This window comes from Typopeltis vanoorti, chromosome 15 (genome assembly GCF_054136105.1).
Source record: "Typopeltis vanoorti isolate ZY-2024b chromosome 15, IOZ_Tvanoo_1.0, whole genome shotgun sequence".
NCBI classification, from domain to species: Eukaryota; Metazoa; Arthropoda; class Arachnida; order Uropygi; family Thelyphonidae; genus Typopeltis; species Typopeltis vanoorti.
In genome coordinates, this window is record NC_143563.1 from 81,164,459 (window position 1) to 81,192,292 (window position 27,834).

The following is a 27,834-nucleotide window of genomic DNA, read 5'->3' on the forward strand; positions in this document are numbered from 1 at the left end:
CACACATATACACACACACACACATCCTAAGCAAGTAATAAGCAGTTTGTATGTGTACTAAAAATGACTGAAGGAAGCAAGTTCCAACTTCTGCAAAATAGTTTGCATTTTAAATAGAAATAAAGTAAAATAAACAGAAAATAAAAGTATGATTGAAAACTTTAAATAAGAAATAAAGTCACTGCACGTAAATACACATGTCTGCTGATGAAAACATTAGATGATAATACCTGAAAATGTGGATAAGAAGGACTTTCTTGAATTAAAACATCCAAAATATCAAAGTGTAATATTGCGGTCTCCCATGGAACATAATCTTCTTCCTTTTCCAAATAAAGAGTTAGATTTAAGGCTAAGGTGCTGTTTAACATTCCAACTCTAAATGAAGAAAGAATAAAAAATAATAAAAAAAAATTATTATTTGTACCAGTTCTCATTGTTCTAAGTTATGGTGGAGTAAAATTACATGGCACCCAACTTTTCTAAACTCTGACCTATCATCTCAAACCTGATCATTTTGATGTCTCTATTTGCAGATTTACCTATTATCTGAATCTCCACCTTAACAGCTAATTATTCAGACAACTAATTCCACTCTGAACAGAAGGGAATGGATGTCTTGTAACTCATTTATATACTTTTAAACAATGAACATTTTTAATGGGGATACACATTTTACAACTTTTGAATCTGTACAGTTCAGATGGTATTCTCTAAATTATAATAAAAAATTCTGAAGAAAACATGCTCAATAACAGCGAAGATTCACATTTTTTTATTCCACCCATGAAAAGCTGTAAGTGGGCTAGTGCATAACATCAATGTTATGCTAAAGGAAGTTCACTATCACAAATTATTCCTTTGGTTCTTGCAAGTTTGCTATAGCAAAATTAGGGATGCAGTGAAGCATGATTTGGCCGAATAAATGAATACTGAATATCTGGTTTCCTATCTGGACAAAGCATACTAAATTAAATTTTATTTTAAAAAAAAATGTTTTAACAGAAATACTCATTAAAAATCAATTTTATAAAAGACTGAAGAAAGATTAAAAATATGTGTGACAATATTTCATCTAACAATGTAACCAAAATGAACATGCAAAAATAAAATTTTAGTTTCCTTAAATTTAACAAAATAGTAATATAACTTAACAAGAAACATTTATTGAAAAATAATAATAATAAAATAATGGCATGAACAAGAAGGAAAAAAACATAAAAATAAATAAGAAATAAAAATATTAAACTGATTTTGAATTTTAAATATTATTATTATTATTTTGGTAACCTCCATGGAGTCCGACTTATCATGGAAGGCCCATTCAACGAGCAACATGCCTATCATAATGAACTTTGAAGTTATTTACACTCCCTGCATTCGCAATGCAATCCAATCCCCAACAACTTTCCATGTAAAAAATCTACTCCTCACACCCTTCTTCACCTCATCATTATAGAATTTCCAGGGATGACCCCCCTCATTCTTCCCATCCACTCTTTTTATAATTCCTTCTGTATTAATCTGGTAGAATCCCTTAGCTAATCTCAAGGTCTCTACCATATCTCATCTTTTCCTCCTATCCCCCAAACTCTGTAATTTACATTCCTTCAAATGATTTGCATAACCAACACCCCCAGAGTCTTGATATCACTTTAGTATTTCGTCTTTGACTCCTCTCTAGTGTTTGCACATCACAATTAAAACTAGGTGAGCAAATATGAGAAAAATAATCCATACTGGTTAGACCTATGCTTTATATAGAGACTCACCACCTCCTTATCAACCCACTGCAAAGCTTTCATTAAATAACCAGGTCAAGGGCATGGAAAATTCTTTTGCACATTCTTTATAAAAGACAGTTGCAATTGAGGATGAAAAAAAAAAAATTTTCATAATACGTCATGTAGATTTTTATAATAGTGCTTTTGCATGACAGTGACCATCACATGGAAGTTTTTTTTTTTTCAATTGGCTATGCTACCAATTATATATTTGGTTTAATTCTTTATCCAAGTGTAAGCAAACAAAGTTTGCACCTGAAGTATTTTCAGGCCTGGGGAAACTTGTGGCAAAGGTGGTATAAGTTCTCATCATTTGCCTTAGTATCCCATAATGCAAAGTACATCTCCTTGCGGACATGCATAATGCAGATAATATAATTGGTAGCATAGCCAAGTGAAAAAAAAAAAAAAGACTTCCATCAACTTATCTCTAATCCAGAGAATTTTAATAATAAGGTGCGACACCTTTGGGCAACTCGTATAGGGAAATATGACTTCTCCATTACTTCCACCTTAGTATCATCACCTCTGGGTCTGGCTCCCGCTGATGTGCTTTTGCGCAGAAGTGGTCCCTTTCCTTGAGGTATGAGATGTTCTGCTTGGGATAGGTTTTTGCCTGTCTCTGAGTGGGGCCACCAGTGAGATTATGGTTCTGTCTTGTGGTGGAGGTGAGCCTGCCACTGAGTAGAGCCAATGCTGAGAAGTTCTTCTCGGTGACAGGGTGAGCCTGTCACTGAGTGGAACAATGCTTGGACAATCCTTCGATCACTCATAGGGAGTGGTCTGGGGGGGGATTGCCTAAATTTTAGAGAGGTCTTTACTTAAACAGTACCTCAATAAAGGTAGAAACTGGTCTGAGTAGTGACCCTTCCCTTAAGGCAGCATTATACATGTCCGCAAGGAGATGTGCTTTGCATTATGGGATACTAAGGCAAGTGATGAGAACTTATACTACCTTTTCCATGAGTTGTCCCATTCCTGAAAATACTTCAGGTGCAAACTTTGTTTGCTTACACTTGGATAAAGGATTAAACTATATAATTAGTGACCATCACATTTGGATATAATCACTGTACTGTGCTTCGAAGAGTGTTCGCTTTGGTTGTTTCAGTTAACATGGAAGTGCTAGTTAACATTACAAAAATGGTGATAGTGAAGAAGAATACTCCAGCAACATGGAAGGTTTCAACTTGGATATCAAGTTTTTCCTTAGACTTTTTGCAGCAGATAAGATGTGATAATTGTTACATGTATGGGCCCAAACACATTAAAGATTTATAGTGTGTTAGATTAAATGATCAGAAGCAATGTATTATAGTGTGTGAGAAGTGCAATGAAAAGTTGTTATGTTCTAAAAGTAAGAACAATGTTACCAGGAATAATCGGAAAATGGATGCAAGTGTTTGTGATGATAATGACAAAAGTGACGTGGAAGAGCTTAGGCAAGAGTTAATGAAAATAAAGAGTCAGATTAAATGTATCAAGGAGGATATTAAATGCTTAAATAAGAGATTAACTGATGTAAATGAGATGGAGGTTAATAGGAAGAAGCAAGCATCTAAAGATGATAGGATAGCTTTATATAGTGATTGAATAATTAAACATGTGGTAAATAATAAGGTACATAAGACATGTTTTCCAGGTGGTACAATGAAACAAATATCAGATGATTTATGTACAAAGAAGGAATGGGCATCTGAATGAGTGGTGGGCACACAACTTGGATAGCGAGACAAAGAATGTGACAAGGAATTTGAAGAAGTTGTTGCAGGAAGTGAAGGATAATAGTGACATGGATAAAGTGTTAGTTTGTTGCCCAGATATGACACTAGTGAAGTGAAGTGAGGAGGAGAGCAATGATACTAAATGATAAGATGGCTGAATTGTCTCAGGCAAAAAATGTTCAATTTGTGAATACATGGAATGAATTTGAAGAAAAGTTAGAATTGTTCAAAACTGATGGAATGCATTGAATGGATTTGGTGTTGAACATTTGGAATGATTACTGTTTACTGGGAGTAAATGGGGTTCATAAGAAATTAGTATTATTGCTAAGGGGGTCAGCGAGAGGTTGAGAATCAGGTTGTGGAAGGACAGGAAAAAGAGGGATGCAAAGATGAGGAAGTGATTATGGCAGGGCAGAGTGATGCAATGCAAAAAGGTGGGAATGATAAGGCTATGAATGAAAATCAGAGTCAGGATCAGGGAAATGGAGATAGTCAGAATGAAGAGAGAGACAGGTGTACTATAGCACAGAGAGAGAGAGAGAGAGAGAGTGAGAGAGAGAGAGAGAAAGAGCATGGAGTGGTGGTGTTGGTGGGAGGCCCTCAAAGAGTGGGGAATTGTTATGTTTGTATACTAATGTACAGAGTATCAGAAAATAAAGGGGCTGATTGATGCGCATACTGATTGTAGCATTGATAAGTCAGTATACACAAAGATAATTGATATAAGTGAAACTTGGTTGACTGAGGGTGATATGCTGTCAGGACTAGAAATCGAAAGATAAAGAATTTTCCAAAAGGATAGAAAGGTGAAGAGAGGAGGGAGAGTACTGTTAATGAGAGCAGAGGAAAACTGTGTCCTTCAAGAATGGAAATGGAAAATAGTAACATGTGTAAAGGTATTGAACACTATCTGGTATTAAGTTGAGATCAGCAGAATAGTATATTTAATGGGATTTTATTATAGGGCAGGAAATGTGGAGAGCATTGATTGTGAAACCTTTAGACAAATTGGTTGGGCAAGTAAAATGAAGATGATCCTAATGGGAAATTTTAATTATAGAAATGTGTATTGGAAAGAAGAGATAATATATGCTAACAAGGAGAGTGAATTTATTGAGTTTCTGCAAGATACCTATCTAAAGCAGCATGTGATGGAAGCAACACAGGATTTGCCGGTGTTGGATTTGCTGAGGTATTAACACTGCCACACGATGGTGAGAGTGATTGTGAAGTATCGGTTTGGAAGATAGTCAGAGAGAAAAAGTTGTTACCAAGAAGATCAAAATATTATTATTATTATTATTACGTGACATCTCCAAAGAGTCCAAAGGCTCATTGAAGAAGGACACCTACTCTATAACTTTCCATCTTCACCACTCAATTCACCAACTGCATCATCTACACCAATGCCACCCACCACCACTACCACCAATAGTATTTTTCATAGACAATCACAAACATCCATGCCCACGGTGGGATTCGCACCCACAGCCTTTTGGCTAAGGTCTGGGTAAATAACATTTAATTTGGTTTGAATATCCAAATTTTGAGCATGCAGCAAGGGTTATGGTTAAGATGTGCTACTATTTTGTTATGCACCGCTATTAAGTTTGATATTAATATCTGTGGATTAATACTGCCCCTTACTGCTAAGTGTGAAGGAAATGTGGAATTCTTTAAACTTCAATATCATTACACCCCCTTAACAATACTGGCACAGTTGTCTCAAACCATTCTATGAATGTGTGAAATGTGTATTCCATGTCTGTAACAGACATCAATACACAACCATCAATATTAAATTTAATACTAGTGTGTGGAAAACTAGTAGCACAGAATTTCTTTTACAAATTCATCACTGCTTGTGATTTATATGATTAATCATTTTTTCCTGTACCTGAGATATTTGTTGTTGCTTGTTTTATATTTGGGGTGCTTAAGGGTCAAAGCTGTATAAGAGAGGAGACCTCCACATAGCCTTTAAAGGAATGCAGAGAACTGACCAGGGCTTCTGACCTAATGTCCAATCCTCACCTTCTTGTGGTGCACCCTGTTGGGTATCTACTTGGATACTGAACAAACGAGGATGGGCTGGCAATTTGGGATTTAGATGACCAAATTGTATTCTTATTGGTTAAACCAAAATAAAAAATGATGGTACAACATGACAAAATTTCATGCCGGCTGGGGTGTTGCCCGGTTAAACAAGGTCCCCGTTGTTTTCGCCAGGGAACCAAGGTGAACAGCGAAAAGTCAGCTACTGGAACAAATCTGAAAACAAACCCCAACTCAACATCACCAGAGTTAAAGATCGGTACTATCAACGTAAGAAGCCTGAAAGGCAAGGAAATGGAGCTAGCTGAGGAATTAGATAAGTACCAGATCGACATAATAGGGGTGATTGAAACAAAAACTGGTGAGATCTTTCTGAGCAATAAATACAAAATGTTATATTCAGGCAATGACAATCAAGGAAAAGAAGGAGTAGCCATAGTATTCAACACAAAATACAAGGCTAATCTTCTCGAATGGCAGGCAGTCTCAAGTAGAGTAATGTGGGCAAATATGAGAATGGGGAACTGGACAATGGGACTTATTTGTGCCTATGGTCTCACAGAAGGTTCTACTAAGGTAGAAGTGGAGGAATTTTTCTGAGGATTTAGAAAAAGCAACTGGCACAATGAAAAGGAAAAGTTGGTCCTTGTTGAGGATCTAATCTAAATAGCAGAGTAGGAAGTGATTGTCAGACATACAAAAATGTTTTGGGAAAATTTGGAGAAATGAGCAAAGCTAATAATAATGGCAAATATCTGTTGGATTTCTGCTCAGGACATGGATTGGTTATTACTAACACCATGTTCCAACATAAAAATGTGCACAAATTCACATGGAGAGAAGAGGCTAGGAATAAGAAAAGTCTCATTGACTATGTTATTGTCGATAGTGATGTTTTCTTCTTGGTGCAGGACACCACAGTGTACAGAGGATTTGAAATCGGAAGTGATCACTATTTAGTCTTAAGCAGGATAAAATTGAATTTCATATTGAAAAGAATAACATGTAAGAAAGTTTTAAAGCGAATAAAAGTTGAGCAGCTCTCAGATGTGAACTGTAGACTAAAATACACAAAGATTATTGAAGAAAAAATTAAAGAGTTTGAGAACAGGAACCAAACCTTGGGAATTCAGTGGCAAGCCTTGAAAAAAACCCTGATTGATTCAGCTAGAGAGGCATGTGGTGAAGTTGTCTGCAAGGATAGAAAAATTAGAATTCCATGGTGGACACAGGAAGTTAAAGAGGCAGTAAAGGAAAAGAAGAAAGCATATCAAAAGTTCCTGTCAAATAAGTCAGCTTGTGCTCTTAGAGAATATAGAGATAAATGCAAGAATGCTAAACACTGTGCAAAACTAGCTAAACAAAAGTCATGGAAGGACTTTGGCAAGAGTATAGAAAATAAATATCAAGAAGGTGGCAAAATATTCCGGAGGTTGTTGAAGAAGCTTAAGAATGGAGAAAAGAGTGCTGTAAAAGGAGTTAGAGATGATAAAGGTGACATGAAAATGGGAGAAAAAGATATCCTTGAAGTATGGAGTAATTATTTTGAAAAACTGCTAAATGAAACAAGCAGTGATGACAGCACAGTGGTAAAAAACACTGCCCAGCATGCAGTCAGGAATACATATCCATATTTGAAGTAAAAAAAGCCATCAAAGGCTTGAAATGTTGAAAGGCAGCAGGAGTAGATGATATTCGACCAGAAATGCTGAAGTATGGTGGTATAAGAGTCTTACAGTGGCTGCACTGCATAGTTCAGAAAGCCTGGACAGAGGGACGAATTCCCGATGATTGGAGTAGAGCTCTCATAGTACCCATATATAAAAAGGGAAATAAAACTAATGTGAGAATTACAGAGGTATTTCCCTACTGAGTGTTCCTGGCAAGACCCATGCAAGTATACTTGAGAAACGGTTGAGAAGAATGGTGGAAGAAAAGCACAGTGAAGAACAAGCTGGATTCAGGCCAAATAGAGGCTATCAGGATCAGTTCTTCACTTTACGACAAATATTCGAGAAAGCATGAGAATATAACAAAGATCTGTATTTAAGTTTTGTCGATTTGGAAAAGGCATAGGACAAGGTGCCAAGAGAGAAGCTATTCAATACGCTACAGTTATATTTTGTGAATGGGGAATTATATCAAGCAATACTTAGTCTTTATTTGAGTTGTAAGTCAGCAGTTAGAACTGAAGGAAGTACAGGAAGATGGTTTAATGTTAAATCTGGTGTGAGACAAGGATGTACATTATCCCCTCTGTTATTCATTATCTATATTATTATTATTATTGTTCCAAGAAACTCCAAGGAGTCGACAGACTCATTGAGGGAGGGCCTAACATCATGTCAAGAACAACTATTCAACATTCACACAGTATCTATCATACCTTACCTTGAACTCATTCACGGTCGTAGCACCCACAACAGACTCTGGAAACTTATTCCACTCATTTACCACTCTCCAAGTAAAGAACCTAGCTCTAACACCCTTGTCAACCACGCTCTTGCCCAGCTTCCATGCATGGCCCCTAGTCCTCCCACCACCAGTCATATTTTCAAAAATATCTTCTGGATCAATCTTATAAAAACCCTTCAGTAATTTGAATGTCTCAATCATATCACCCCTCCTTCGCCTATCGTCCAATTTCTGCAACACACAAATCTTCAACCTATTCTCATAAGGTTCATTCCACAGACCTGCTATCATCTTGGTCACTCGTCTCTGGACCCTCTCCACGTCCTCCCCATCACGAAGAAACCCTGGTGCCCATAACTGGGCACAGAAGTCCAGATGGGGTCTTATCAAGGCTCGATACAGAGGAACAACTTGTTCGTCTCTGCATGTTAAAGTATTTTTCAGAAGCCAAGTGATTTGGTGAGCTGTTTTAGTTACTTTTGCAATGTGCCCCCTAAACTTCAACTCCCTATCCACCAACACTCCCAAATCCCTGGCCTCATCAATCTCCTGGAGTATGGTTCCACCAATGCGATATACTGCTGCTATTCTTTTCACCCCAAAGTGCATAACCTTACACTTTGCCACATTAAATTGATATCCATTTTTCCTAGCCCAGTCCTCCAAACTATCCAAATCATCCTGTAAAATTTTGACATCCTGTGCACTCACAATTGCTCTACCCAACTTTGCATCATCAGCAAACAAGTGAACACTTCCTCTCAAATCCTTTCCAATATCATTGATGAACACATTGAAAAGCAGTGGTCCAAGAACAGAGCCCTGTGGCACTCCACTAGTCACAAGACGTCTTTTAGACTCCACTCCTGAATAAACCACTCTTTGATATCTCTCCTTCAACCACCCTCCTATCCATCTCACCAACCCTATATCTATACCCATCTGCTACAGTTTACTGATTAGGGTTCCATGTGGTATCCTATCAAAGGCCTTGGCAAGGTCCAGTAGTATCACTGTAAACCCATTACCCCTGTCCAGTTCAGCCGTCACTGTGTTATAAAACGTGAGCAAGTTACTGAGGCATGATCTACCCTTCACAAAACCATGTTGTCCCCCATACAATATCCCATTTTCATCTATCCAATCCTGTATTCTTTTCTTGACTAATTTCTCTAAGACCTTGACAATGATTCCTGATATGCTAATCGGTCGGTAATTTACAACAGCAGTCTTGGAACCACCTTTATGCAGTGGAACTATTTTCCCCCTCTTTCCACCCGCTCGGGACTAACCCAGACCCGAGACTCAAATTAAACAAAATGGTCAAGGGTACTGACAATTCATTAGCTGCTTCTCGTACAACACGAGCTGGTATACCATCCAATCCCACAGATGTATTGACATTGAGGTTATGCAATTGACTACTCACCTCCACTTCATTAACCACAATTCCTGTATAATCTACTGGTTTATTCATTTCTGCAATGTCACCACCTGGATGATATACTCTTGCAAAGTGCTCACTCAGTAACTCAACTATCTCAACTGATTCAGTTACCTCCCTACCATCGGCATTCTTTAAAATCAATCTGCCATGTACATTTTTCCCTTTACTTGCTACATATCTAAAAAACTGTTTAGGATTCTCTTTAGCCTACATGGCCAATGTTCTTTCATAATCCTTTTTTGCCTTTCTTACCACACTCGTCACCCTTCTGGCCTGTGCTTTATACCGCTCATGTGCCTGCCGGTCACCCTTCTCCCTAAATTCTCTCCATAGTTGTTTCATTTTTTGCAGCTCAAGCTTAATGGTGCTATTCATCCATTTAACCCCTACTTGATTTATTATTCAGACTCTAGGTATACAGTCAGACATTGCTTCATGCAAGCACTTCTTAACTACCTCCCATGCACTATCAACTTCTACTCCTTACAGTTGTACATGCCATGGCACTGAGCCAATCAAACTCCTAAGCTTGTCATACTTTCCAGCCCGATAATTCCACATGTACCCTGTCTTAATTGAAAATTCTACACCTTTAGCCACTTCCCAAGTTAAGACCCTATGATCACTCTCACCGATTGGTGGCAATGTGGTCATATTTGTTACAGCCAAATCCTCAGATGTAATTACTAGGTCAAGCACTCTCTGACCCCTAGTATTTTCCATTACATGCTGTCGCAGATAGTTATCCCTTAATAACCGCATAAAATCCAGTTCCTTCCTTCCGTGTGGTCGCATTGATTGGAGTGAGGAGAGGACACCCCAATCAATGCGACCATAGTTGAAATCTCCCATAATAATCACCCTCCTTCCACCCATTTCTTCTATTTGCTTGTGCATACTGTCACCACCATCTTTTCCATCACCTGGTCTATAGCAGCACCCAATTGTATATTTAGTTCTGCTAGCCACAATCTCACACCAAATGGCCTCAAATGTGCTCTTTTCTCTATCATGCAATTCAACTTCTATTCTCCTTGGCTGGAGCTCATCAGCTATCATCAACAATACTCCTCCCCCCATTTTATTCTCTCTGTCATTCCTGAACACACTATACCCATCACTTTCAATCCCACTAGTTATAACATCTACAGTCAGCCATGTTTCACTAATACCTATAACCTGTGGTCTGGAAGTGCCAACCATGGCCAAAAACTCTTCCTTTTTGTTCGTAATACTCCTAGTATTAGTGTACATGAATTTAAGACCCCCATTAGCCCCAACCCTACCTTGATGCCTTATATTAACTATCCCACTCAGATTTGTTGTCCTTATTTGCTCTGGCATATTGTATTCATTCTTACATTCAACTGCCTCCATAAGGACTGTATATTTACTCCCCCCCCCTTAACAAATCTAGTTTCCCTGAATTTGTACATCCACTACATTCAGCAACACTTTCTCAAGTCTTCTTACACCGTAACCATTCAAATGCAAGCCATCCATCTTATATAGATCCTTTCGCCCATCAAACTCACTCCACACATCCACAAATTCCACACCACTCATCATACATAACCCACGCATAAAGTCATTCGCAATTATGACCCTCCTTTTAAACATTTCACTGTCATACCGTGGCAAAAGACTAATCATTCTAACTCTCTCACTCTTTTCTTTTGCTAAATCAAACAATTCATTCAGGTCTTCTATCATTTCCATTTTATCTCCTTTCAAATCATTCGTACCTGCCACAACAATCATTTCTTTCACCCTTTCCTTTTGCTCTCTAATAGACTCAGTTACGTCCTTTATGGTCGCACCAGGTTGGTACAATTTTGTCAAATCCTCTACTAACACACCTCGTACTAACGAGTCTCCATACAGCACTCTATCCTTCATTTTGTTCATGTTCACATTCATACGTCTATTTTTCCTGTCATACCTTTTATTATTGGTTGGTTCATTCAGTCTACTTTTGTTCATGCACTCTAGCTGCTGTTTTGCTCTTTCTATCGCACTATTCAACAACGCGATCTCACTCAATGCATCTATCTCATCTTTTTTATTCTCTGAGAAACCATTTATACTATCATTCACACTTTCTACTTTCACACTCTCACAATTTTTATGTACAACCTTGCCGTTTCTTGTCATATCCGTATTTCCTTCATATGAATCACATTATGAAGGAAAGTGGTATTAAACATGATATCAAAATTGGAGATGTTAATGTCAGCTCTTTGCTTTATGCGGATGATGTTATATTTCTAAATAAATCTGCTAAAAGTCTGCAAAATTCTCTGACTAAATTGAATAGCTGTTGTAATAGATATGGTATGAAGGTCAGCAATAAAAAGACAAAGACAATGAAAATAGGCAGAATCATTGAAAATGTCAACTGTATTGTGAATGGAGAACCTGTGGAACAAGTAAAACATTTCAGATACTTAGGCACGATTTTTACTCAAGATGGTAAATTAAATATAAAAATAGACAACAGAATCAGCAAAGCTGGTATGGTTGGAAGTCAAATGAATAAATTCATATGGAATAAGAGAGAAATTAGTCGGAACACTAAATTAGCTGTATACAAGACAGTGTTCAAACCAGTTTTAACTTATGGATCTGAGAGCTGGGTCAGAAGTAAAACACTTGACCAAAGACTAGAGACCGCAGATATGAGAGTCCCAAGAAAGATTATAGGCATGAACAGAAGGCATAAATGGCAATATCATATTAAAAACGACGATATTAGGAAAGAACTTGACATTGTCAGCATCCAGGAATGCATTAGCAGAGCTAATCTCAGGTGGTATGGTCACTTAAACAGAATGGGCGAAGAAAGATTAGCAAAATAAGTGTTCTCTGCCAGGTTGGCAGCAAAACGACCCAGAGGAAGACCAAGATATAGGTTGATTGATATGGTACAAAGTGCCTTAGACAATAGAAATATAAGATCTGATAATGTTGGAGTCTTGACAAGTAACAGACTGATTTGGAGGAAAATTGTAGATAGGAAGTTAGTAACGATGTAATAAGTCTTGTGATAGATATTATGAGCACGTTTAGTGCAAATCAATTCTTTGAAATCTAAAAACTTTGGGATGACAGAGTGAAATTTGCATCTTTTTAAAAAACTAACCTATTAATAAAAAGTCCAATTTTTACCAGAGTTTTTTCATAATCCTTGATAAGATGTACATTAACCTCATCAGAAGGTAGATAAATATTATTGAAATTAGGATTTACTCGGAATGTATACATTTATAAAAATAAATTTAACTGACTAGAACCCGAGAAAGTATAACAAAAATAATACATCACAAATAGTTTCATCGGTGCTCTGACTTCTTCAGGTGAGAAATAAAAAACATAAGACATAAAAATAAAAAGGTAAAAAACATGGACTTTCCAGCTTAATAAAAAGTAGAATAGTAACAGTCATATTTGAATAGGTGACCGCGTGCTACCGTTGGCATGAGTTGAATGTGTGCAACAGCTAATTTTAGAGCGCTAGTTCTGGATTACTGCGCTATGGGAATCAGGCAAATTGTAGCTTAGATTGTTGTTCAAATGTGAAGGGTCCAGAACTATTTCTTTTGATTCGATAATTCTTCTTTCGAATTCATCCTTGCATATATATAAATTAGGGTCAGACAGAAAAACCTGTTTCACTTCGTCTTGAGGAACATAGACGTGACATCTCTTACAGTAGAACATGAGTGAGCGCCCTTTCCAGTCATGTCCTCTTCTTGGCAAACTCTAACCTTGAAGAACAGCCACATCAAGTTGACTGGGAATGCACTACTAATTTATATATATGCAAGGATGAATTCGAAAGAAGAATTATCGAATCAAAAGAAATAGTTCTGGACCCTTCACATTTGAACAACAATCTAAGCTACAATTTGCCTGATTCCCATAGCGCAGTAATCCAGTACTGGCGCTCTAAAATTAGCTGTTGCACACATTCAACTCATGCCAACGGTAGCACGCGGTCACCTATTCAAATATGACTGTTACTATTCTACTTTTTATTAAGCTGGAAAGTCCATGTTTTTTACCTTGTTATTTTTATGTCTTATGTTTTTTATTTCTCACCTGAAGAAGTCAGAGCACCAATGAAACTAGTCGTAATGTATCAAAGTTTTTGTTATACTTTCTTGGGTTCTAGTCAGTTAAATTTATTTTTTATAAATGTATACATCCCGAGTAAATCCTAATTTCAATAATATATACATACACACATCTTTTACTTAAGTTTGCTAGGACTTTGGTTATAATTAGACTGTTATGCTCCTCACGATATCATGAGCAGCAAAACAAAATGAAAATGCTTACCATATGCTGAGAAAAAAATTCTACGAATAAAGAAATATTATAATCAGGCATCTGTCGTTATTTTCCATATTATACGATGTTATTTCAAAAAATAATATTCAATGTAAGTGATCTAAATTTGTTGATCTTACTTTATGATAAAGATTTTAAGAATCCCATGCTGCTAGAAGGGATGATATAATGGGAAGAAAAGAAATGCTGTGTCAGTCTAACATACAAGAAGTTTCAGAACCTATAGCAAATCAGTGCTGTGTGTAGAAAATGTATTATTAAGTGTGAGCTGGGTTTTTTTTAGTCTACTGTATGTTTCTTGAATAAGCTATTAAAATACACATTCTGTTAATTATTTACAATTACTTTATTATAATGCATATTTGTGTTGTAAAATATATGTGCTCATGTATTGTAGAAGTGGCCAAGAGTGAATGTATATGTAAATGACTGTGTGGGTTGTTGATATCAGATCATTTCCGAAACCAAAAATAATTTTCTTCAGTGTACATACACAAATTTCAGATGTATAAAGCAAGAAAATACTGAAGAGAAGTGAGGTGTAATATTTCAGTGAAGTTTTTGGAAGACATTTACCTCTGGACAAAATCACATAGAACTATATCAACTAAACATAATGAGAAGAACTTGGATGTGACTGAATGCACGAATGACGTCACACAGCATTTCATTGACTAGCAATGGAGAACACTGAGAAAAACAACTGCAAGAGAGCTGAGAAGGAAACTGTAGCACTGAAAGAGCTAAATTCAAGTACAGAATAATTTGGATCCAGAATTTTCAATAAATGAAACGGAGAGTTTATTTAAGAAGTGCATGAACATACAGTCTGTTGACAGCAAACAGTATGCCAATATTTTCGGGCTACTTCTTATAGAAATTTGTTAAATTAAAGTAAAGGAACTGTTCTAACTCCAACAGTAAGTGGAAAAGAACAAACTCATGTATACTTCCATTACATTATGTAAGAACTTCTATTCTTCATCTTGGAAACAGAAATAGTGTTTGTCTGAATTTTCTCTCAGCTAATGGAAGGCAGGACTGTTTTTGTTTCTGAGTTAAATTCTCTCATGGTGAACCAAACAGAGTAGATAATTATCTGCTCTGTTTGGTTCATTCAGAACTTCTGAAAGTTTATTTTGGTTGTTAATAGTGTAGCTTGATGGAGTAGTGTGATGTTACAACTTGGTGTACATAATTGTCATTATGAGTTTGTTAAACTTTTTAGTTGAGTTCATTACACAATTATCTCTGATTGTTTGTACAATTTCACTTAGAAAATGTGTGTGACTTAGTATTTTAATTCTTGATATCATGAATTGTCTTTGTATGCCATGAATAACATAACTGTAAACAATATTTATTAAATTTTTTAATTACATTTGGAGTAATCACTTACTTCAGCTATAATAGCCAATGAATAAGTTTTCTTTGAATTGAGTTAATACTTGAGTTTGAGATCAGTAATAGCATTCCCATAGGAGACAAACCTGCTTGGCCTTTTGGCAAATATGACTTGAAGACCATAAGGAAAACACTCATTTCATCATAAAAGAAACCTACACCATGAAATAATCTATAAATGGCAAATTGTTGTTTCCTTACACAGCACTACAAAGAATACAAACTAGAAAAAGCAAACTTTCGTTCTGAGTTAGATTCATAGATTCAACTGCTATTTAAAAAAAAAAAAAAAAAATCATCCAATGCTTTTTATTCCCATATAGGCGAGGCTGTTTTAGCTCCAACTTTTAGAGAGTGAGGGAACAGTTCAATCTCCACCCGTAGCTAATCAGAAATAGCTGGTCCAAGATTATCACTAATTGTACATGGCCTCCAGTGAAGAGAGGCAGCTGAGAAGTGCCACCATCTCATAGTGGCACTTCTCAGCTATGTGTTAGAATCCCTAATTCTAACACTATGTGTTTCACTGTATGAAAATAGTGTGGGTTCTACAGTCCATTTTCTTGAGTTTATGGGACGAAAAGCCGAGTTTCCGAGAGAAAAAACCCACATGCCCATGCCAGAGAACAGAGTGAAAAATGGATTAGTAAAAATTCCTTTAGTCAGTGACTAGAACAGAACTTACTAAGCTCTTTTCTTCAGGCAGTCTAGCATCATAGATGGCACACAGCACTTCCACTGTGCTACAAAGCCATACTCAACTACTATTTGAGATGAAATATTATAATGACAAACAAGCTCAAACTTAACATCTAGAAGAAGAAGAATAAACCCAACATCAAAAGAACTGTAAATAAGAACCATCAATATAAAAAGTATTAATGGAAAGGAAATCAAACTTGCAGAAGAATTAGAAAAGTACCACATGGACATAATTAGTATTACTATTACTGTAACAAAAACAGGCCAGATCTAACTGAATAATAAGTATAAAATGTTATTTTCAGGTAATTTTTACTTCTGCTCAGGACAGATTAGTCATTACTAATACCATGTTTCAACATAAAGATGTGCACAAGTTCACATGGAGAGAAGACAGAAGAAATAAGAAAAGCATCATTGATTATATCATTGTTGATAGTGATATCTTCATGCTGGTTCAAGATACAAAAGTGTACTTTTGTATCTTGTATTTTGTATCTAAGAGGATTTGCAATTAGAAGTGACCATTACTTAGTACTGAGCAGAATAAAAATGGATATCACATTGAAAATAACAGTATGTAACAAAGTTTTAAAAATAATTTAAGTTGAGCAGCTTTAACAGGTAAATTGTAAACTTGACTATAAAAACATTATTCAAGAAAAAATTAAACAAGCTGAAAATATGAACCAAACCTTGGAGTCGCAGTGCAAACTCTAAAGAAGACATTGACTGATTCAGCTAGGGAGGTATGTGGTGAAGTTGTCTGCAAGGATAGAAAAAATAAAAACACCATGGTGGGCACAAGAAGTTAAAGATGCAGTCCTGGAAAAGAAGAAAGCATACCAAAAGGTCCTAGGATATAAATCAGAAGATGCACTAAAATAATACAGAGAAAAATGTAAGAGAGCTTTTCTAATATCAGGAAGGTGTCAAAATGTTCTGGAGGAAAGAGTACTGTAAAAGGAATCAATGATGATAAAGGTATCCTAGATGATTAGAGTAATTACTTTGAAGGGCTGTTAAACAAAACAAACAGTGAAAGAACACCATTGTCTTGAAATTTTTCAAGAGAAATGCAAAGAGGAGTACATATCAATACTTGAGGTATAAAAAGCCATCAAAAACTTGAAATGTGGAATGTGGAGTAGATGATATTCAACATGAAATGCTTAAGAATCATGGTATAAAAGTTCTGCAGTGATTACACAGCATAATTCAGAGGGCCTGGTCAGAAGGCTAAAGTCCAGATGATTAAAGTAGAATTCACATAGTACCCATCTATAAAAAGGGAATAAAACTGAATGCAAGAATTACAGAGGAATTTCTCTACTAAGTGGTCCAGGTAAGATTTATTCAAGCATACTTGAAAAGATGTTGAGAAAGATTGTGGAAGAGAGACTTGAAGAATAAGCTAAGTTTCGGCCAAATAGAGGTTGTCAAGATCGGATTTTCACTTTAAGACTCTTCAGATTTTCACTTCGTGGGAATATGACAAGGATATGTACTTAAGTTTTTGTATATCTGGAAAAGGCATACAACAAGACACCAAATGTTGATCTGTAGACCAATAAGTTTAGCCTGTGCCTCTAGTGGACCGAGATGTTTATGTGCATTTGTTGATTCTGTATCAATAAGGACAACGTCATCAGCAAAGCTAAGATCAGTTATTTGCATGGTGTGGGTGGATGCTCTAATGGTAAGACCAAGATCTTCTGTGTTGATGGTACGGAAGATGTAGTCCAAACATACCAAGAACAAATAAGGTACTAGTACATCACCTTGCAGGACTCCTGTTGTCACCGGAAAGGATTCAGATGCTTCTGTTTTAAAGATTACTGAGCATTGTAATCTTTATAAGGTGCTGAGATTGCTTGTATGATTTTTGAGGGTAGACAATAGAAGCTGAGTATTTTAAACATTGCTTCTCGAATAATGGAGTCAAAGGCTTTTTTTTTTTTAGGTCTATAAAAGTTAAAATGAGCAGCAGGTTTTTATCATGTAAACCTTCTTTGATTCTTCTGATGTAATGTATCTGTTCTACTGTACACTGTTTTTTTTTTAGAAATCCAGCTTGATTTTTTTTTCTTAAAAGTGGTGTTAAGTAAGGTTCTATTCTACTGATTATCATCCTATTGTAGATTTAAACTCTGGTTGATAGCGAAGTAATATATCTGTAGTAGTTATCCATTCTATTATGACTGCTCTTTTTGGGTATAGGGACGACAATAAGGCCTTGTTTCCATTGTTGAGGCATTATTCCATTATTTAATTTGTTATGGCAAGGTGATTTGAATAAGTGTTATACCCAGCATTTCTGAAAGCTTCTGCTCTGATTCCATCAATCCCTAGGGATTTTGCTGCTTTTGTTAGATCTGCTATTTTAGTTCCTTTTCAGTGAAGTCTTCACAATTTATTGGTAGAGAAGTGGTTAGTTGAGGGTTTACTAACTGGCTTGAATGTTGGGGATTATCAATATTCAGTAATTCTTGAAATTAGTAAGTATTCTTGAAAGTAGTTTCTCTGTTCTTTCATCAAGTTTGAATTTACTGAAGCTGTATGCCGTTTTTGTCATGTGTGACAATATTTCCACTTTTTTTGTTTTGTGATGACAGATATGGTTTAGAATTTCTAAAGTGTTTCTAGTATCTCCAGTTTTATTATAATTTTCAAGTTCTTTACAGTATTTATTTATTTAATTTTCTTTGTCCCTGATCAAAAGTTCATTGATCTTGTTATTTAAAATGTCCAGTTTATCTTTATTTTCTCTTACTTGTGTAAAGATGTTATTCAAATATATTATTTTAAACCGAAAAACTTACCTTCAAAAAATGAATCAATTAGTCTCACACACAATAGTGCCTATCAACGTGTGGAAAATAACCCAACTAAAATGAAAACAGTAGAATTGTTTAAATCAGTTAATTCCTGGCCTGCAGATACAGTTAAAAAACAACCATAAGTTGTTTTTTAACTGTATCCACAAAACAACCATTAATAAGCAGAATAAACATACTGCTTTGGCCAATGGTTAAAGGTATCGGCAGCCTCAATTATCATCTAGCCAAGAAACTAGCGTTGACACTCAAGGAGTTGTTAGGTCATTCCTCCCCTCCCCAATATAAAAAAACACACAACACTTTGTAAACAAAATTAAAAACATTGCACTTAATGAAAGTGATTTATTGGTCAATTTGATATATCAGCCCTTTTCACAAATGTCTCAATCAACAACACAATTCTTTTACAGGAAAAAAATTCCTGCTTAATATTACGGCACTCATGCCCATGTACTGCATTCTAGTTATCTGGTTATTTTGTGCGGCAAAACTTTTTACCTGCAAAAAAGAAGGCATGGCCATTGACTCACCATTATCCCCACAACGGCTAACTTTTACATGGAAGATTTTAGGCAATGCACTCTAGATTCCTTTACTTTAACCCCCAAAGTTTATTTTTATTATTATGTACAGTCTTGTGAAGAAGTTTTTTGATAGTGTTTTTGCTGTAACTATTTTATAGGAAAGTACTGCTGATAATTTTTAATTAATGTTTGCTTATTGGAGCATATCTTTAAAGCTCTGTTTTTTATTGTGTTAATTACAATAGTTTTGGTATTGAGTTGTGGTAATAGCTTATGTGTGTATAGTGGCCAGTATGTGTAGGTTTATGGTAAAGATTGAAGGAAAGATAGTTGGAAGGAAGATATGTGACAAGTGTATCTAGAAATGTGTGTTCTAGCTTTCAATTTCAGTTGGGAATTGTATGTGCACTTCTGCTGTTTGTTCATGTAGCTGTTTAAATTTTGGCAGCCATGTGGCTAGATAATGAAAACATCATCAATGTACCTAAGTCAGATAAGTACCTAAGATAGGTCCCACATCAATGTACCTAAGTCTTAGGTACATTGATGTGGGACCTCTGGTGATGAGTGTTTCCCAAATCTTCGGAAGCTTAATGCAACCGTATTTATTAAGATTTGGTTGGTTTCTGAGAGCTGCTGCTGCCTCTAAGAAAAGTCTCTCTTTCTTGAATTTGCTGTGGTGGAGCATGGTGGTTTTCTTCCATAATACCCTGTGGGTGGTGTCCAAAGCATGGTCAGCCAAGCCTGAATGACCATAGTTGTGTTTGCAGATGAAAGACTCGTGTTCCTCCAGGCGGATGACTTTAGTGTGACCCACGTGGTTGGGCTTAGTATTGTATGATATTTGTGTGCATGTTACATTAGTTGTTGTTGTAATCCCCGTAGATGTCCTAACGTTGGCCAAATGTAATGACTCGCCGATATTTGTTTGCACTTGTCATTGCACGTAATAAGTGAATCTGACAATGCTCGTTTGAGCAGTGTCACTAGATAAACTGTAGATAAATTGTCGCTAGATAAATTGTAACAAAAATAATGCATGCGTGTGTTATTTCTGTGAGATAAAAAAACTTTTATTATTGGTATGTGTTTGTGGTGAGGGTGAAATATTTTTAATAAAGCAATTTTTTTTAATATGTAAATTTATTTATTAATAAATTGGTTACTGATTAGGAAAAAAAGAATTTTTTAAAATTTTTTTTATTTTGTATATGCAGCACCCCCACTTAAAATTTTCACTGGTTGCCACTGATACAGAGACAAATATAAGAAATCTAAACACTGCGTAAAACTAGTTAAACAAAAGTCACTGGAAGACTTTGAAAAGAACATACAAGATTTTCTTTGGTAAGAACATAGAAAATAAATATCAAGAAGATTATTAAATTATTTAAGGAATTTGCAACACATACTGGAATATTAATCAAAAGAAACTTGAATAAATACCATCTATATTTCGGCAATGTTACATTGCCATCTTCATGGGAACATACAACTATGACAAGTGCATGCAGGCACTACAAAAAGCAAATGAGGCAGAAGAGAGAAAACTACTGTTGTTCCTAGAGTCCTAAAGGTGCCCCCTAGCAGGCTATATTGGGTTGTCTTGGCTGTTGGGCTGAAGTTCTCAAGATGTGAGCTTCCCAAATTTGGGGCAGTCTTATGCACCCAAATTTGTTGAGGTTTGGAAAGTTTTTTTAGAGCTGAGGCTGATTCCATGAACAATCTTTCATATTTAAATTTGCTGCGGTGTATTAATGTGGCTTTCTTCCAACATATTCTGTGGGGTATCCAGAGCATGGTCTGCAAGCCCAGAGTGGCTGTACTAGTGAAACTGGATGTAGTCTTTGTGTTCCAAAATCCTGACATTTGTCATCCTACCTGTTTGGCCAGAGTAGGGTAGTTTACAGCTGCTAAGAACCTGGTATACCCCAGGTAGGTCTAGGGGAAGTGGTTGGTCTTTGGTGGAGCAAATAAGGGATGCCAATTTTTTATATGGTTTGTAACAAGAAGTCAAGTCATATTTTTTTAAGATTTTGGTTAACTTTTCAGAGGTGCCCCGGATATAGGAAATGGTGATGGATTTAGTGTAATTATGAAGGGGGGGGAGATTATGGTTAACTGGTTTTAATATTTTTGGGGGTTGTAGCCATTGGCTAAGAAAGTGTTAAGGATATGATTTAGTTCAGTATTTAATGTACTGTCATCTGAACAGATTAATTTTGGCCTGTTATATAGTATTTTTATAGGAGGTATTTATTAAAGTTTCGTTTAATTAATATTCCAGTATACGTTGTAAATGGCTTAAATAATTTAATAGTCATGTTACCAACGTATAAGCCTATCTACAAGAATTACAATCATCCACAGAGATTCTATCGCATGCAAGGCTTGCCAATACGGCAAACTAAAGCTGAAGATATCGAGACAACTTGTTTGACTTTCTTCAAACGTTACTGGGATAATGAGGTAATCTCAAATTGTGTAAAATTAAAGCACCATTTCTTTTCACAGGAGGCTTTCCGCATTTATAACCACACTAGCTCCGCCCTACAATGAGAACAAATTATCGCTATGCGCATTCTCCTGGCCGATAAACAAAGCTATTCAGGGGCTAGAGGAGGAGCTTTCCGACACACGAACCACGACCTTTGGACATTTCTCTACGTCTTATGAGCTTCATCAGCAAAAGAATTTGAAAAGATATGAAGTCGGCACATCAAAAAATTCAAAAACTTTGAATTTTGACGTTCGAACCTCAACAACCACTCAACACTGTAATCAACCTTTCTTCTGTTATTTTGAAGCCTGAGACACACAATAACGCATTGGCACATGGCCATAATTTTGTCATAACTCCTAAGAAAATACCAGCTGAAGAAATAATGATTCAGATAGAATGTGGTATCCGCAACCTTCCAAACCATATCGCCAACAATATCAGACTGGATGTAGCCGGCGTTCTCACCAAAGCAAGACCACCAAAAACCAGCCTATCCAAAGGAGAATATAAAGCTCCACAAGAAATGAAGAAAAACAAAAGAAATAGTAATCACCAAAGTGGATATGGGAAATGCCACTGTGGTTCTCAACCAAACCGACTACACAGATAAGCTTGATGCTTTATTATTAGATCGGGCTACCTATCTCCCTATGAGTATAATCCCACCAGTTCCCAAATTAGAACACTCCAAAGACTCCTTAAGAAGGTCACTTCTTGGCCTGTAGAAGTTACCAACAAACTAAAACCTTTTAACTCTAGACCCCCCCCCCCACTGAATATATGGACTTCCAAAAATACATAAACAAAATGTGCCATTATGTCCCACAGTGGATGGCACTGATTCTCCCACATACAAATTAGCCAAACGGCTCACACACTATACTAGCAACACACCATCACACATAAAAAACTCAGCCCACTTCAAAGCAAAAATATAGAAAACCTCTCACTCCAACATATTGACATAATGGTCAGTTTTGACGTCTCTTCCCTATTCACAAATGTCCCACTCAAGGACACCTTAGAGCTCATCCAAGCCAAATTTCCTCCTGATATCTCGGCCCTATTTCAGTTTATAATGAACTCAGGCTATTTCGTTTGACAAGGAAAATTCTACAAACAGATAGAGGGGACAGCATTGGGTTCACCACTCTCCCCATCCCTGGCCAACTTCTTTATGGAGACTTTTGAAGAGAAAGCCTTAAACTCAGCCCCACAAAAACCCACTGTTTGGCTTCGCTATGTTGATGATGTGTTTGCTATTTGGCCACGTGGCTCAGATACACTCCACTCCTTAACACACTTAAACAACCAACACCTCAGAATTCAGTTCACCTTGGAAAAAGAGAGAAACAACAGTCTCCCTTTACTAGACACTCTAATCACTCGCTAGCCTGATGGATCCTTGGTTTTCTCTGTTTACAGAAAACCCACCCATACAGGTAAATACATTCACCAGCAATCCCAACACCTCCGCTCACAACAATATGGGATTATTAAAACACTCTGGATTTAGAGAAAGATGTTGAAAGTTTATTTTTCACTTGGTCAGACTATAATAAAGTATTGTACCACTTTACCCCAATCCTGAAGATACTTTCAGGTGCAAACTTTGTTTGCACACACTTGGATAAAGGATTAAACTAAATTTATTATAGCCTGACCAAGTGAAAAATAAACTTTCAACATCTTTCTCTAAATCCAGTGTAATTTAATAAAAGGGTGGCACACCGTTTGGCAGCTCCTATGGGAGAAGATAACCTTGCTAATGCTTCTGCCTTGGTATCCCCACTTGGGCCTGGCTCCCACTGAAGAGACCTCAATAAAGGTCGAAACTAGTCTGGGTAGTGGCCCCTCCCTTAATGCATAACATTATACATATCCACAAGGAGATGTGTTTTGCATTATGGGAGATACTGAGATAGGAGTGTTGGTAGCTTGCTCCACCTTTGCAAGAAGTCGCCCGGTGTTGTACCACTTTACCCCAGTCCTGAAGATACTTTCAGGCACAAACTTTGTTTGCACACACTTGGATAAAAGATTAAACTAAATTTATTATTAAAACACTATATAACAGAGCAAAATTAATCTGTTCAGATGACAATGCCATAACCACAAAACTAAACCACATCCATCCTTAACAATTTCTTAGCCAATGGCTACAACCCCCAAAAAATCCAAAAAATATTAAAACCAGTTAACCACAATCCCCACCCCCCCTAAATCCATCACCATTCCCTATATACGGGGCACCTCTGAAAAGTTAACCAAAATCTAAAAAAAATATGACTTGACTTCTTGTTACAAACCATATAAAAAATTGGCATCCCTTATTCGCTCCACCAAAGACCAACCACTTCCCCTAGATCCAGTGGTGAGCTATGAAATTTTAACAAAGGGCTCGCATCGTTGAATGAAAAAAAAAAAAAAAAAAGGTATTTCACACAAAAACTTTTATTAATACAGCTTGTGTACAAATTCCTATCAAAAAAGTATGAGAGGACAATCAACCTCTAAAGGCTATCATTTTTAAACAAATATTTCATGATCAAAACATGAAATATTTGCACACAATCAACTATGTTAATTTATCTTACATACGAAAAACATTTTTAACTATCAAAATATAATTAGAACGAAGTCTTTTATAAAGCATTTGATTGGCTTCCAGAAGGAAGAAGGGTAAAGATAGCGCATGCACTTATTTTATTTTCAAACTTGGGCGCATTCGTTATAGAGGAGTTGAAACAATAATTCCAAATAATCTATACACTGCCGAATGAACTAATTACCGTATGAGTTAGTCACTTAATATGTTTGAAAAAAAAAATTTTTTTGAAAAAATAAAAAAAGTAAACAAGAAGAACAAGGGGCTCACAAATTTCAGAAAAATTTAACAAAGGGCTCATGTGAGCCCCTTATAGCTCACCACTGCCTAGACTTACCTCGGGTATACCAGGTCCCTAGCAGCTGTAAACTGTCCTACTCTGGCCAAACAGGCAGGACAGCAAATGTCAGAATTTCAGAACACAAAGCCTACATCCGGTTTCACCAGTACAGCCACTCTGGGCATGCAGACATGCTCTAGATAACAGCCACAGAATATGTTGCAAGAAAGCCAAGTTAATACACCACAGCAAATTTAAATATGAAAAATTGTTCATTTCTTGAGAGATACTTGTGATATTAAATTAAGAATTATAAACATGTTAACACAAGAATATTTTAATGTTTCACAAATATTTCAGTCTGAAACTAACTGACTATCCTCAGTGGCTTGATAGGAACAGTTTTAACAAGGTGGAATACAAACAACTGATCATTCAAAAGTAGAACGAGCTGCGTGATGTTACGTTGCTAAGCATTAAAGAGAGGTAAATTTCATCAGAGTGATGAATAAATTATATGTATTAATTCACAATTTCATATAACAATCTTAATTTATAAATTCAATTAAAGATAACATTAGACTAATGTAAGAATTAAAGGTTTCAATTTTTAAAAAAAATATTTATTATAATTTTTTTTTTTAGTGTGTTATCTGATTAAATTTCCCCATATTTTTGACAAAGATATACAGTCATTTCGATTCAAGCTAGGGTGTCGAAGTAAGGCCTCGGCACTCTCTTTGAATAGGTGTTCGAATTTATAGCAACGTCTGTGTAGAAGGCGAGTCTTAGAACAGAGAATGTTGTGGCTTGTCTCTATCCCATGCTGTGCCACTCCATCTAAACTTATCACCTCATCTAGAAGGGAATTGATCACGAGCCCACCAACAAGCAACTGAAGAAATTAAATTCTCTTCTAGATGAGGTGATAAGTTTAGATGCAGACACGATAGAAAGGTTAATAACACATTTTGCAAAACCTAGATATTATGGTCTACCAAAAATTCACAAGAGAGACATTCCTCTCCGCCCTATAGTTGACTGTATTGATTCACCTACTTATCGCATAGCCAAATATTTAGCGAAATTATTGAAATCACATATAGGCAAATCACGTTCTTTTTTGAAAAACTCTTAGGATTTCTTAAATAAATTAAAAAATATCACATTAAAATCTACTGATCTTAGGGTGAGCTTTGATGTAGAATCTCTATATACTAATGTACCTCTCAAAGAGACTTTACAATTACATGCTGACATCTTCCCACAAGATATCGCAAAATTATTTGATTTCGTGATGCACTCTGGATATTTCTTGTGTCAAAACAAATTCTACAACCAAGTGGAAGGAAGAGCCATGAGAAGTCCACTTGCACCTGTTTTAGCCAACTTTTATTTGGAACATCTAGAAGACGTCCTGTTTTCATCTATATTCCCTCAACCATCCTTTTGGGTTAGATATATAGATGACATCTTTTCAGTGTGGCTTCACAACAGAGATTCCTTATCTTCCATTTTAGCCAAAATCAATTCCTTACATCCTTGTATTGTATTAAGTTTACCATGGAGACTGAAAAAGACAAGTTATCCTTATTAGACATCCTCCTCATCTGCTCACCTTCAGGTATTCTGACAACAACAGATTACAGAAAATCCATTTTTAATGGACATTACATTTTCAAACAATTTGCCCATCGTCCTATCAAAAACAAGAATCATAAAATGTTTAATTCAATGAGCTAGAGCTAATTGCTCAACTCCCCATGAATTACCGAAAGAACTTTCAACTATCAAACATCACATGAAATTAAATGGCTTCTCAAAAACTACACAACATCTGTTCGATTCCTGCAATCCAATCCAGAACAACAAAGAATCAATATGTCGAGTTCCAATTCCATATATTTCTGGGATTTCAGAACCAATTTCAAGAATTGTGAAGAAATATGATTCAACAGCCACTTATATCCCTATTAACAAAATATCCACCTATTACCACTCTTCTAAAGATAAACACTCAACTATGTCTCTGCCTGGTGTATATCAAGTTCCTTGTAACTGCAATCCTGTTTGTACTGTGGACAAACAGGATGCTCTATAGAAAAAAGAATACAAGAATGCCAATCATACATTCTTAACAACAAATTCAATGTCTGGCTTGACATAGCACAAGATAGAGACAAGCCACAACATTCTCTGGTCCAAGACTCGCCTTCTACACAGATGTCGCTATAAATTCAAACACCTATTCAAAGAGAGTGCTGAGGCCTTACTTCAGTGCCCTAAGTTGAATCGAAATGACTGTATATCATTGTCAAAAATATGGGAAAGTTTAATCTGGATAACAGATTAAACTTTCTGTTTAAACAGATTAAAATAATATATATATATATATATATATATATATATATATATATACACACAGGTAGTCCTCGACTTACGACGGCCAAAATTATTATTATTAAAAATTCTCTAATTTAACTTTGCCGCCAGCATATACATACATATATCACATATATATGTATGTATATACATATACACACTGCAGTGTTGCCATTAGTCGACAAGCAAAGCCTATCACCAATATGCAATAGCCGCTGCTATGATTCATCCACTTCTAACTTATCACAGCCTTTGGCACGTTAATTGCTAATCAGCAGTCAAAGTGTTCATTTTTCTCTCGTTGCAATTTTTGTATCTCATCGTAACCCTATCATGTCCAGTAAAAGAAGTAAAACTACTGATGAAAATTCCAACATAAAAAAGAAGGTGAGGAAAGCTTTAAGTTTAGATGTTAAAATGAAGGTTATTAAAGCATATGACAAAGGAAAGAAAGTCGGTGAAATAGCACGAGAAGAAAAACTATCGCATTCAACTGTTTCAACAATCATAAAAGATAAATCAGGAATAATGGAGGCAGCTTAATATGAAATGTACAATTTAAAAGAAAAAACGAGAAGGGCCAACTTATGAAATGGAGAAGCTTTTAATGATATGGATAGATGATCAAATCAACAAGAATATTCCTCTCAGTTTGCTTACAATTCAAACAAAATCACGCAGCCTATTTGACAATTTAAGGAAACAACAAGAAGATAAATACAGTGAGCATACATTTAACGCTAGTAAAGGTTGGTTTTATCAATTCAAAAGCTGATTTAACTTACATGACATACGAATAACGAGAGAAGC

At 36.0% G+C, this 27,834-nt stretch overlaps 1 protein-coding gene across 2 annotated transcripts in view; it reads right to left on the bottom strand.

The window, feature by feature from the left end:
* LOC150098929 (glutamyl aminopeptidase-like) overlaps positions 1 to 27,834 on the bottom strand; it is a 354,155-nt gene that overhangs the window by 110,167 nt on the left and 216,154 nt on the right. For both annotated transcript variants that reach the window (XM_090405705.1, XM_090405704.1), the window contains exon 12: positions 231 to 378. In XM_090405705.1, the coding sequence (XP_090261831.1) occupies positions 231 to 378 (148 nt within the window). The remainder of the gene's footprint in view (positions 1 to 230; positions 379 to 27,834) is intronic.